This window comes from Pseudophryne corroboree, chromosome 6 (genome assembly GCF_028390025.1).
Source record: "Pseudophryne corroboree isolate aPseCor3 chromosome 6, aPseCor3.hap2, whole genome shotgun sequence".
Lineage (NCBI taxonomy): Eukaryota > Metazoa > Chordata > Amphibia > Anura > Myobatrachidae > Pseudophryne > Pseudophryne corroboree.
In genome coordinates this window covers 267793546-267807687 of record NC_086449.1, presented here as the reverse complement: position 1 = coordinate 267807687, position 14142 = coordinate 267793546, and the positions used below count along the sequence as shown (strand labels likewise).

Below are 14142 nucleotides of genomic sequence, written 5' to 3'. Positions count from 1 at the left end.
CGGGTTCAAACACTTTTACAAAGTATTACAAGTTTGATACCCTGGCCGATGATGACCTCAAGTTTGGTTAATCTGTGCTGCAGAGTCATCCGCACTCTCCCGCCTGTTCTAGAGCTTTGGTATAACCCCATGGTTCTTATGGTGACCCCAGCATCCTCTAGGACGTATGAGAAAATAGGATTTTAATACCTACCGGTAAATCCTTTTCTCTTAGTCCGTAGAGGATGCTGGGCGCCCGTCCCAGTGCGTACTGTATCTGCAGTTATTAGTTCTGGTTGCACACAGGTTGTGTTACGTTTATAATCAGCCTGTTGCTGACATTGTTCATGCTGTTGACTAGAGTTCTGTTGAATGCCTTGTTGTACGGCATGTTTGAGGTGTGAGCTGGTATGTATCTCGCCTTAGTTTAACAATAACTCCTTTCCTCGAAATGTCCGTCTCCCTGGGCACAGTTCCTATAACTGGAGTCTGGAGGAGGGGCATAGAGGGAGGAGCCAGTTCACACCCTTTCAAAGTCTTAAAGTGCCCATGTCTCCTGCGGGTCTCGTCTATACCCCATGGTTCTTATGGTGACCCCAGCATCCTCTACAGACTAAGAGAAAAGGATTTACCGGTAGGTATTAAAATCCTATTTTTATTCCATATGTACTGAAACAAAAACTGCAAAGTATAAACATTTGCAAAATGTCTGCAAGATTTAAACAGATTCAGCTTTACTTATTGCATAGAGCCTGCTGAACCCCAATTAGATTGGTTAAAGTGTGCAGATTGCATTCTTCTGCCTGCCAGAGGTGGGGAGTGCTGGAAGTTGATTTTTGTCCCCTTATTTCCTCCTTTTTGACTCAGATGGCACGATGCATTCAAAATACTGGGATCTGTAGCCCCTTATTGACTCCAGCTGTCTGAATTTTTGGTGTGCAACTGTGACTCCCTTGATACTTATCTGCAGCTATGTTAATGTTCTCTTGACGCTGGCAAAGGTGTGTCTTTCTTTAATGGGCAAAACCATGTGCACTGCAGGAGAGGGGGGGGCGGCAGATATAACGTGCAGAGAGAGTTAGATTTGGGTGGGTTATTTTGTTTCTGTGCAGAGTAAATACTGGTTGCTTTATTTTTACACTGCAATTTAGTTTTCATTTTGAACACTCCCCACCCAAATCTAACTCTCTCTCTGCACATGTAATATCTGCCCTCCCTGCAGTGCACATGGTTTTGACCATTATAGAAAAGTGTTGCTGTTGCGATCTGGTCTGAATTAGGCCATTTGTTGTGTCCCATAGGTGCTTTTTCATGTTTTTGTTTGCACGTGTTTACATTTTCACATGTCTCTAATAACCCTACCTTAGGCTTGACTACTGTTTTCCAGTATGTGACTGCTGTGGTTGTTTTCCAGCGTGCTTTACTTTGACTGTATTCTGTCTGATTTCTGTACGTATTGCTTTCTGTGTTATTTTGGATTATTGCATATATGTCTGTGAGCAGTATGCTGTTGATACTGCTATATTTTATTGTTGGTGTTTTGTTTGTTTGTGATTTGTTTCTGGAAAAGTTTTTTTTTTAAATAAAATTTTCACAATTTACAAAAGCAATTGATAAATTATTGATATTGTGTAAAAGTGCATATTGATTTTATTATTGGTTCTTTGTGAAATTGTGGGGTAAGACTGTTTGGAAAAGTTGCTGTAGGATTTAAAGACTGAGGTTTTGTAATGAGTTGTAGTTACTTTTGCTATACAAAATGCATGTCCGTATGCAATATATGTATTTTGAGTAGAGTATGGCACTCTGTGTAGCATTCATTAAATGCTGATGATCACTGTTTATTTTAATGCTGCTTTTGGATTTTAGGGTAATCTCCCACCTGGGTATAAAATTACTTTGATTGATGTGGGTCTGGTCATTGAGTACCTGATGGGAGGAACCTATAGATGCACTTATACAAAAAAGCGGTTTCGGATCATTTACAACAATCTTCATGCTGGAAACCGGGTATGTGCAACACAACTTTTGTATTTTTATGAATGAAATGTAATGGCTGGTCTACCTGTTAGGGTTATATCCAGTTTTGGGGTTCTTAAAGCTGGCATTGAGGGAAACCTTTGGGGGCAGATCCCTTCTATAAACTTTACAAACATCTGTTTTTTCCCTCACCCTATTTCTGCCAGAACTTCTAATACCAGTTTTTTCCATATACTAGGAAATATAGCTCCTGTAACTAAACATCAAAACATGGGATACAAAATAATTTCACCAAGTTCATTAAATAACCTTTGACTGTGTCTTGGAAAGTTCCCCCTGTTTCAGTTTTGTTTCCATTATGTAACAACTAGGGAAGTTGACACCATGACTGTCAGTGTTGCAGATAAGATAATGACCCCTTTTCCTGAACTTCCTAGTGTTCAGGTATTGAACAAGCAGCCCTGCTGGGAAAACACTGTTTCTCTAACGTCCTAGAGGATGCTGGGGACTCCGTAAGGACCATGGGGTATCGACGGGCTTCGCATGAGACATGGGCACTCTAAAGACTTTAGAATGGGTGTGCACTGGCTCCTCCCTCTATGCCACCCCTCCTCCCTCTATGCCACTCCTCCAGACCTCAGTTAGAGAAACTGTGCCCAGAGGAGACTGGGTGCACTGCAGGGGAGCTCTCCTGAGTTTCTCTGAAAAAATAGGATTTTGGTACTTACCAGGTAAATCCTTTTCTTTGAATCCATAGGGGTCACTGGAGTACTCTTGGGATATGGACGGGCTTCCGTAGGAACACAGCACTGAATATTTAAATTTAGTAACACTCCACCCCTCCATATCCCTGAGCACTTACTCAGTGTTTTTTACTGAGCCGAACAGGAATTAAGAGAGGTTAATAATGGAGTATTACATATAACATAACTGACAATAACGAAGTTAACCCATAACGTTACTGACAACTAACAGTTGACACCCTAACCAGCACTTGTAACTTGAACCAGTCGGTGAAAATGTGTTACCATAAGATCCTCAGAACTAACCCCAAGTAAGTAAACTGCTCTGGGTGGGCGTCCAGTGACCCCTATGGATTCAAAGAAAAGGATTTACCTGGTAAGTACCAAAATCCTATTTTCTTTTTCATCCACTAGGGGTCACTGGAGTACTCTTGGGACGTACCAAAGCTTCCCCCGTGGGCGGGAGAGCAGTTTGGCACTTGTAACACTAGGCGGCCAAAGCTAGATGCTGATGCCGCAAAAGTATCAAACTTGTAAAAGCGCACAAACGTGTGCACTGAAGACCATGTAGCCGCCCGGCAAAGCTGCGTCGCAGAAGCCCCACGACCAGCTGCCCATGAAGTTCCCACAGAACGTGTGGAATGAGCGGTTACTGACGTAGGCGGTTGTAACCTAGCATGAAGGTAAGCCTGGCGTATGGTCAGTTTTATCCATCTGGATAAAGTTTGTTTAGATGCTGGCCAACCCATCTTGGCAGCATCATAGAGAACAAATAACGTATCCGTCTTACGAACTGAAGACGTTCGGGTTACATAAACGCGTAACGCATGAACCACATCCAGAGTTCCAGACTGTGCTGTCAACACAGGAACTACTATTGGTTGATTGATGTGAAAAGATGGCACTACCTTTGGTAAGAAGGCGGGATTCGTCCGAAGTTCCGCTCTGTCATCATGAAACACCAAATACGGTGGCTTGCATGACAAGGCACCCAAATCCGAAACACGCCTTGCCGAAGCTAAGGCTAAGAGAAAAATTGTTTTCCAAGTGAGAAACTTTATATCCACTTGTTGTAAGGGTTCAAAATATGAAGACTGTAAGAACTCCAAAACCAGATTCAAGTCCCATGGCGCTGTAGGTGGAATGAAAGGAGGCTGTACCCTGATTACACCTTGGAGAAAGGTGCGTATAGACGGCAATAGAGCCAATCGTCTTTGAAAGTAAATTGACAAAGCAGATACCTGCACCTTTAGTGTAGATAAACGCAAACCTCCATCTAAGCCTGATTGTAGAAACAACAAAAGGCGGCATAACTTGAAAGCTGATGTCGGAAATTTCCGAGCTTCACACCAACCTATATAGGCACGCCATATTCTGTAATAATGAGCTGCCGTAACCGGCTTCCTAGCTCGTAACATGGTTGGTATAACTGAATCTGGAATGCCCTCTCTTTTTAAGAGGGCGGTCTCAACAGCCACCCCGTCAAACGCAGCCGCGCTAAATCGGGGTAAAGAAAAGGACCCTGTTGTAACAGGTCTGGACGTATCGGGAGCGGCCACGGATCGTCTGCGAGTAATCCTCGAAGATCCGAGAACCAAGCTCTCCGAGGCCAATGAGGCGCCACTAGTATGACTGTGAGCGACTCTCCTTTGATCCGTTTTAGCACCAGAGGGAGCAGCGGAAACGGTGGAAACAGATACACCAGACTGTACGGCCACGCGACAGTGAGAGCATCCACCGCGACTGCCTTTGGATCTCTTGTTCTGGACACATACTGGGGCGTTTGATGATTGTGTCGAGATGCCATCAGGTCCACCTGAGGATAACCCCATCGCTGAACCAACATGTGAAACACTTCTGGATTTAATGACCATTCGCCTGGGTGAAGATCCCGACGACTGAGATAATCCGCTTCCCAGTTGTCCACTCCCGGAATGAACACGGCCGACAATATCACCTGGTGGTATTCTGCCCAATTGAGGATTCGAGCTACTTCCCGCATTGCCATGCGGCTTCTCGTTCCTCCTTGTTTGTTGATGTATGCGACCGCTGTCGCATTGTCCGACTGCACTTGGACAGGCTGAGAGCGAACCATGTGCACCGCTTGTCGTAGCGCATTGAAAATCGCGCGGAGTTCTAGAACATTTATTGACAGCAATTTTTCGTGATCCGCCCAGAGACCCTGGAGCTGACAATTTTGAATTACCGCTCCCCAACCTCTGAGACTGGCGTCCGTAGTTAGAATTATCCAATTGCAAACTCCGAACCGTCTTCCTGCGGTTAAATTGTGTTCCTTGAGCCACCATAGCAGAGAAACTCTTGCTATTGGTGACAACCTCACTCTGTGGTGAATCTGCAGATGCGAGCCCGACCACTGGGCAAGCACGTTCAGCTGAAATGGACGAGAGTGAAATCTCCCGAACTGAAGCGCCTCGAAAGCTGCCACCATTGTGCCTAACAGGCGAATGCACAAGTGTACCGACACTGTGCGTGGTTTGAGTACTAATTGTACTAGATGGCGTAGCATTTGTACTTTCTGTTGTGGTAGGTAAATCCTTTGATTGACCGTATCGAGAATCATACCTAGGAACTGAAGGCGTTGAGACGGAATCAGATGTGATTTCTTGAAATTGACAATCCAACCGTGGTGAACCAATACATTGTAAGTTAGCAGCGCATGTTGGGTAAGTATCTGTTGAGACGGAGCTTTGATGAGCAGATCGTCTAAATACGGAACTATCGTCACTCCCAGGGATCTGAGGTGAGCTATCATCACAGACATTACTTTGGTGAATACCCGAGGCGCTGATGACAGGCCAAACGGCAGAGCCTGAAACTGGTAATGGTTCTGGCGTATTGCAAATCGTAAGAATTTCTGATGAGGCTGCCAAATTGGAATGTGTAAGTACGCATCCTTGAGGTCTAGCGCAATCATAAATTCCTTGGTCTCTAACCCCGCAATCACCGACCGTAGAGACTCCATTTTGAATCTGTAGTAAGTTACGTACTGATTGAGGCCCTTTAAGTTCAATATTGGTCTGACTGAGCCATCCGGCTTCGGGACCACAAACAGGCTTGAATAATAACCCTGACCCTGTTGGTGTACAGGGACCGGGATCAACACTGCCGAATCCAGTAAGGACTGAATGGCAATTTGCAAAACTCTCCTCTTGTCGTCCGACAGAGGCAATCCTGTCTTGAAAAACCGCAGAGGCGGCAGACAGTCGAACTCTATTTTGTAACCTTTTAACACTAAATTGCGAATCCAGCCCTCCGCGGATGTGTGGAACCACGCCCCATGGAACGTCTGAAGGCGTGCTCCCACAATTGGAGAACCGAGATGGGCTGGTAACCCGTCATGCCACTGGCTTGTCGGTAACCTTAGCGTCTTGGCGAGTTGTGTTGGTTTGATGGAAACCACGTCCTCGACCACGTCTAGCAGGCGTGGCTGATCCTCTGCCACGTCCTCGAAAGGGCTGAGGTCTAAAGGATTTGAACGAAGGTCCAGCGTACCTTCTTCTTGGCGCAGGTGGAGGCAATGGTAAGAACACAGACTTACCTCCCGTAGCCTCCTTAATCCATGCGTCCAATTCTGGACCAAACAACTTCTTGCCATCGTAAGGCAACGCCTCTATACTTCGTTTGACCTCTGCCTCCGCTTGATAAGTACGCAGGTAGAGTGCTCTTCGTGCCGTAACTAGCGAAGATGAAATACGAGAAGTGAGCTGACAGACGTCAGTAGACGCTGTACAGAGATACTCTACAGCCTCAATCATTTGATTCACCTGAATTATCAGGTTTTCGTCATGTAAAGCCGATTTGAGTTCTGTAAGCCATATTATGAGCGCCTTAGTGACCCAAATGCCAACCAATCCAGGTCTTAGCATCACACCTGCTGCTACATACATGGATTTAAGCATAGTTTCTATCTTACGATCTGACGGATCTTTAAGCGTAGTAGCTGATGGCACTGGTATGGTTAATTTCTTGGTAAGCTTTGACACTGAAGAATCAACTATTGGTGGATTCTCCCATGTACCCGTTACCGATTCTGGAAACGGATAACTAGACTTAAATCTGCGAGGTATAGAAAACCGTTTATCTGGATTCTGTCTGGATTCTACTAACATCTGATTTAGAGAATCCGACACAGGAAAACTTACTGGCGTCTTCCGTCGTTTAGTAAATATGACCTGATCATTGGTGAGAGGCTGCTCAGCTTCAGGAAACCTTAGCGACTGCCGTACCGCTCTGATGAGATCATCAATGCCGGAACTGTTAACATCCTCGCCGTCTGACTCCACTTCGCCCTCCTCCCCCTCATCGTGTTCCGTGAGGTCTGGGATGGAATCGTCAGACTGCAACATAGCAGACACTGGAAAATCATAAGACATATGAAAATTATCCCGTTTGCCCAAAATGGATTTGGACCCTACGCAAGGCTGAGACGCCTCCGGTAGTTCTGGCGGTCTCACCCTAGACTCAGATCTTAGCGTTTCTCGCTCCAGACGAGCAGCGGTCATTTCAGTCTGAAATTTCTCCAGTACATTTACTAACATACCCCACGGAGGGTCCGGTGATGAAATTGGTTGCAAAACCGGAGCAGAAATGGTATTCTGAACGGAATCCACAAAACATACGTTACATGTGGTAGATCCAACCGGTAACACACTGCCACATACTTTGCAAATATGCTTTTTAGTTTTTGCTGGTGCCTTACTCATTATGGCGACAGACAATACAATACACAAAACACAGACACCTGCACGACTCAGTAAAATAGCAATAAGGTGGCTCTGTATATATATCTGGCCCAGTGCAATACACGTGGCCAGTACTATGAAATTTGATCCCAAATTCCCACGAACACCCCTGCGCCTCCGGTGGAGAAGAGATGTAGGACAGGAACGTTCTGGAATCACAGAGGAAGACACAGGAAGCTGTTAAAAATGGCTGCCCTGCTATACTTATACACATAATCACAGTGCATTCACTGATTATACTGTAACAATCCCTCTGCTGCTGCAGTATTTCACTGATATGTCCCCCCTGTAATGGCTGTTTATCTTATTACAGCGGCAGCGCAGCGTGTGGGCCCCCAGCGGGTATCGTAGAGCGCTACGTGTGTCCCAGCGGTGGGCTCCTATATATAGCGTGTCAGCTACCAAGGTAGCGCTGCTGTTCCGAGGTGCCTGGCCGGAGGCTGTGGCCTAACGGGCGGGTACCTGAGCGGGGAGAGCCGCGGCGCCTGCACGGAGGTCTGTGGCCGAACGTGTGGGCGCCTGAGTGGATAGAGCCGCTGCGCCTGCACGGAGGTCTGTGGCCGAACGTGCGGGCGCCTGAGAGGGGAGAGCCGCTGCGCCTGCACGGAGGTCTGTGACGAACGTGCGGGCGCCTGAGTGGAGAGAGCCGCGGTGCCTGCACGGAGGTCTGTGGACGAACGTGCGGCCGCCTGAGCGGGGTGGAATGGGCGGGCGCCTGAGCGGGAAGATGCCGGAGGCTGAGAGGGGAGAGCCGCTCCTTGCCGTCACCCAGCACTATGTCTCCACACGTCGGGGCGGCAGCGGGAGCTGACCGCCCCGTTTCACATACCTCACTCCTGCAGACGTGCGGAGGCTCCGACGGGGCTTTTCAGTAAGCGCCGGCCAGCCAGTGCAGGAGGATGTGAGGGCTGTGAGGGAGCTCTTTCAGAGAGGCCCGACACGCCCGTGCTGCAATCAGCAGCTGCACTATCCCTGACCCTGCCTTTTGGAAGGGGGACAGGGATGTGGTCAAACAGTAGAAAAAATAAAAATAAAAATAAATAAAAGTTTCTTCAACAAAACCGTGACTTCAGCTAAGCATGTGTTGCCACGTTCAGCACAGAAAAAACACTGAGTAAGTGCTCAGGGATATGGAGGGGTGGAGTGTTACTAAATTTAAATATTCAGTGCTGTGTTCCTACGGAAGCCCGTCCATATCCCAAGAGTACTCCAGTGACCCCTAGTGGATGAAAAAGAAATACTTTTTGTTAGGTTTTTTATTTTCAGGGAGCACTGCTGACAACAGGCTCCCTGCATCGTGGGACTGAGGGGAGAGAAGCAGACCTACTTGAATGGACACCATTAGCTCCAGAGGGTCGGAACGCAGGTCTCACCCTTCGTCCCGGAGCCGCGCCACCGTCCTCCTCACAGAGCCGGAAGATAGAAGCCGGGTGAGTATTAAGAAGAAAAGAAGACTTCACAGGCGGCAGAAGACTTCAGATCTTCACTGAGGTAACGCTGCGCGCCATTGCTCCCACACAGACACACACAGCGGGCACTGTAAGGGTGCCCTGCGCCCTGGGCGGCAATAAAAACCTCTAGGGACACCGGCATATAAAGTAGATACTGCAGAGGCAGTATATAATAATAAACCCCCGCCAGTATAAATAATTTGAGCGGGACCGAAGCCCGCCGGTGGGGGCCGGGGCTTGGTCCTCCAGCACTAACCAGCGCCATTTTCTCCAGCACACTGCAGAGAAGCTGGCTCCCCGGACTCTCCCCTGCTGAACAAGGTTACAGTGGGCAAAAAAGAGAGGCGGGAGGGGGACACATTTCATTGGCGCAGTGAGTGTATTTATTTATTTATTTATATAAAAGCGCTGTACTAACTGGTATTTTATTCCAGTGTCCGGTGGCGCTGGGTGTGTGCTGGCATACTCTCTCTCTGTCTCTCCAAAGGGCCTTATTGGGGGGGACTGTCTCCATATAGAGATATCCCTGAGTGTGTGGGAGTGTCGGTACGTGTGTGTCGGCATGTCTGAAGCGGAAGGCTCATCTAAGGAGGAGGTGGAGCAGATGATTGTGGTGTCTCCGTTGGCAACACCGACACCTGATTGGTTAGATATGTGGAATGTTTTAAATGCAAATGTGGCTTTATTACATAAGAGATTGGACAAAGCAGAGTCCAGGGATAAAACAGGGAGTCAATCAATGGCTTTGACTGTGCCACAGGGCCCTTCAGGGTCTCAAAAACGTCCCCTGTCCCAAGTAGCAGACACTGATACTGACACGGATTCTGACTCCAGTGTCGACTACGATGATGCGAGGTTACACCCAAGGGTGGCCAAAAGTATTCATTATATGATTATTGCAATAAAAGATGTTTTACATATCACAGATGACCCCCATCTCATAAGCTGAACGCGTTATTTGAAAAAGCTTGGGAAACTCCAGACAAACAACTGCAGATTCCCAAGAGGATTCTTATGGCGTATCCTTTCCCTGCACAGGACAGGGTACGGTGGGGATCCTCGCCCAGGGTGGACAAGGCTTTAACGCGCCTGTCCAAGAAGGTGGCGCTACCGTCTCCAGACATGGCGGCCCTCAAGGATCCTGCTGATCGCAGACAGGAAACTACCTTAAAATCAATTTATTCACATACGGGTGCTTTACTCAGACCGGCAATGGCTTGGGTTTGTAGTGCGGTAGCAGCTTTGACAGATACCTTGTCAGCTGACATTGATACCCTAGATAGGGATACCATTTTATTGACCTTAGGTCACATTAAAGACGCAGTCTTATATATGAGACGCTCAGAGACGTTGGGCTACTAGGTTCAAGAGCCAACGCCATGGCGATTTTTGCTAGGCGAGCCCTGTGGACCCGCCAATGGACGGGTGATGCCGACTCAAAGAGGCATATGGAAGTTTTGCCTTACAAGGGTGAGGTGTTATTTGGGGAAGGTCTCGCGGACCTGGTTTCCACAGCTACCACGGGTAAATCTACTTTCTCTGACGTCCTAGTGGATGCTGGGAACTCCGTAAGGACCATGGGGAATAGCGGGCTCCGAAGGAGACTGGGCACTCTAAGAAAGAATTAGGACTACCTGGTGTGCACTGGCTCCTCCCTCTATGCCCCTCCTCCAGACCTCAGTTAGAATCTGTGCCCGGCTCGAGCTGGTTGCACACTAGGGGCTCTCCTGAGCTTCTAGTAAAGAAAGTATTTATTAGGTTTTTTATTTTCAGTGAGATCTGCTGGCAACAGACTCACTGCAACGAGGGACTTAAAGGAGAGAAGCAAACCTACCTGCTTGCAGCTAGCTTGGGCTTCTAGGCTACTGGACACCATTAGCTCCAGAGGGATCGAACACAGGCCCAGCCTCGGTCGTCCGGTCCAGGAGCCGCGCCGCCGCCCCCCTTGCAGAGCTAGAAGCATGAAGATCTTCACGGAAATCGGCGGCTGAAGACTTCGGTCTTCATTAAGGTAGCACACAGCACTGCAGCTGTGCGCCATTGCTCCCTGTGCACACCACATACTCCGGTCACTGATGGGTGCAGGGCGCTGGGGGGGGCGCCCTGGGCAGCAATTAGAGTACCTTAAAGTGGCTAATCACACATAATATAGCCTAAGAAGCTATATATGTGTAAAATACCCCTGCCACATTATTATTATAAGAGCGGGAGAAGTCAGCCGAAAAAGGGGCGGGGCTATCTCCCTCAGCACACTGGCGCCATTTCCTCTCACAGCTCCGCTGGAAGGACGCTCCCCAGGCTCTCCCCTGCAGTTTCCAGGCTCAATAGGGTTAAAAAGAGAGGGGGGGCACTAAATTTAGGCGCAAATACTATATATATATATATATATATATATATATATATATATATATATATATATATATATATATATATATATATATATATTGCGGCTATAGGGTAAATCACTTGTGTAGTGTAACTCCCTGCATTATATAGCGCTGTGGTGTGTGCTGGCATACTCTCTCTCTGTCTCCCCAAAGGACTTTGTGGGGTCCTGTCCTCAGTCAGAGCATTCCCTGTGTGTGTGCGGTGTGTCGGTACGGCTGTGTCGACATGTTTGATGAGGAGGCTTATGTGGAGGCGGAGCAGGTGCCGATAAATGTGATGTCACCCCCTGCGGGGTCGACACCTGAGTGGATGGATATGTGGAAGGAATTACGCGACAGTGTCAACTCCTTACATAAAAGGTTTGACGACATAGCAGATGTGGGACAGCCGGCTTCTCAGCCCGTGCCTGCCCAGGCGTCTCAAAAGCCATCAGGGGCTCAAAAACGCCCGCTACCTCAGATGGCTGACACAGATGTCGACACGGATACTGACTCCAGTGTCGACGACGATGAGACTAGTGTACATTCCAACAGAGCCACCCGTTACATGATTACGGCAATGAAAAATGTGTTGCACATTTCTGACTTTAACCCAGGTACCACAAAAAAGGGTATTATGTTTGGGGAGAAAAAGCAACCAATGGTTTTTCCCCCATCTGATGAGTTGAATGAAGTGTGTGAAGAAGCGTGGGCTTCCCCCGATAAGAAATTAGTGATTTCTAAAAAGTTGCTAATGGCGTACCCTTTCCCGCCAGAGGACAGGATACGTTGGGAGACATCCCCTAAGGTGGATAAAGCGCTCACACGCTTGTCAAAGAAGGTGGCACTACCGTCTCAGGATACGGCCGCCTTAAAGGAGCCTGCGGATAGAAAGCAGGAGGCTATCCTGAAGTCTGTATATACACACTCGGGTATTATACTGAGACCGGCTATTGCTTCAGCATGGATGTGCAGTGCTGCTGCTGCGTGGTCAGATTCCCTGTCTGATAACATTGATACCCTCGACAGGGACACTATATTGCTAACCATAGAGCATATTAAAGACGCAGTCTTATACATGAGAGATGCACAGAGGGATATTTGCCTGCTGGCATCTAGAATTAATGCAATGTCCATTTCTGCCAGGAGAGGATTGTGGACTCGGCAGTGGACAGGTGATGCAGATTGTAAAAGGCACATGGAGGTTTTGCCTTACAAAGGTGAGGAATTGTTTGGGGACGGTCTCTCAGACCTCGTTTCCACAGCAACAGCTGGGAAGTCGACATTTTTACCCCATGTTCCCTCACAGTCAAAGAAAGCACCGTATTATCAGGTACAGTCCTTTCGGCCCCAGAAAGGCAAGCGGGTTAAAGGCGCGTCCTTTCTGCCCAGAGGCAGAGGTAGAGGGAAAAAGCTGCACCATACAGCCACTTCCCAAGAACAAAAGTCCTCTCCCGCTTCCTCTAAGTCCACCGCATGACGCTGGGGCTCCACAGGCGGAGCCAGGTGCGGTGGGGGCCCGTCTCCGGAACTTCAGCGACCAGTGGGCTCGCTCACGGGTGGATCCCTGGATTCTACAAGTGGTATCTCAGGGGTACAAGCTGGAATTCGAGACGTCTTCCCCGCGCCGTTTCCTCAAATCAGCCTTGCCAACAGCTCCCCCAGACAGGGAGGCAGTGCTGGAGGCGATTCACAAGCTGTAATCTCAGCAGGTGATAATCATGGTACTCCTCCTTCAACAAGGACGGGGTTACTATTCCACAATGTTTGTGGTACCGAAACCGGACGGTTCGGTGAAACCCATTTTAAATTTGAAATCCTTGAACACTTGTATAAGAAGGTTCAAGTTCAAAATGGAATCGCTCAGGGCGGTTATTGCAAGACTGGACGAAGGGGATTACATGGTATCACTGGACATCAAGGATGCTTACCTGCATGTCCCCATTTACCCTCCTCACCAGGAGTACCTCAGATTTGTGGTACAGGACTGAAATTACCAATTCCAGACGTTGCCGTTTGGCCTGTCCACGGCACCGAGGGTATTTACCAAGGTACTGGCCGAAATGATGATACTCCTTCGGAAAAAGGGAGTTTTAATTATCCCGTACTTGGACGATCTCCTTATAAAGGCGAGGTCCAGGGAGCAGTTGTTGGTCGGCGTAGCACTATCTCGGGAAGTGCTACAACAGCACGGCTGGATTCTGAATATTCCAAAGTCGCAGCTGGTTCCTACAACGCGTCTACTGTTCCTGGGGATGGTTCTGGACACAGACCAGAAAAAAGTGTTTCTCCCGGAGGAGAAAGCCAAGGAGTTGTTATCTCTAGTCAGAGACCTCCTGAAACCAAAACAGGTGTCTGTGCATCACTGCACGCGAGTCCTGGGAAAGATGGTAGCTTCCTACGAAGCAATTCCATTTGGCAGGTTCCATGCAAGGATCTTTCAGTGGGATCTGTTGGACAAGTGGTCCGGATCGCATCTTCAGATGCATCGGCTGATAACCCTGTCTCCAAGGACCAGGGTGTCTCTGCTGTGGTGGCTGCAGAGTGCTCATCTTCTAGAGGTCCGCAGATTTGGCATACAGGACTGGGTCCTGGTGACCACGGATGCCAGCCTTCGGGCTGTTGGGGCAGTCACACAGGGAAGAAACTTCCAAGGACTATGGTCAAGCCAGGAGACTTCCCTACACATAAATATTCTGGAACGAAGGGCCATTTACAATGCCCTAAGTCAGGCAAGACCCCTGCTTCAACACCAGCCGGTGCTGATCCAGTCAGACAACATCACGGCGGTAGCCCATGTAAACCGACAGGGCGGCACAAGAAGCAGGTTGGCGATGGCAGAAGCCACAAGGATTCTCCG

General features: G+C 48.3%; 1 protein-coding gene across 1 annotated transcript in view; it reads left to right on the top strand.

Annotated features, from left to right (window-relative positions):
* The window catches only part of TRPM7 (transient receptor potential cation channel subfamily M member 7), a 431707-nt gene that overhangs the window by 237124 nt on the left and 180441 nt on the right, over nt 1-14142 (top strand). Inside the window, exon 14 of the mRNA XM_063925998.1 lies at nt 1849-1989. Within this exon, the coding sequence (XP_063782068.1) occupies nt 1849-1989 (141 nt within the window). The remainder of the gene's footprint in view (nt 1-1848; nt 1990-14142) is intronic.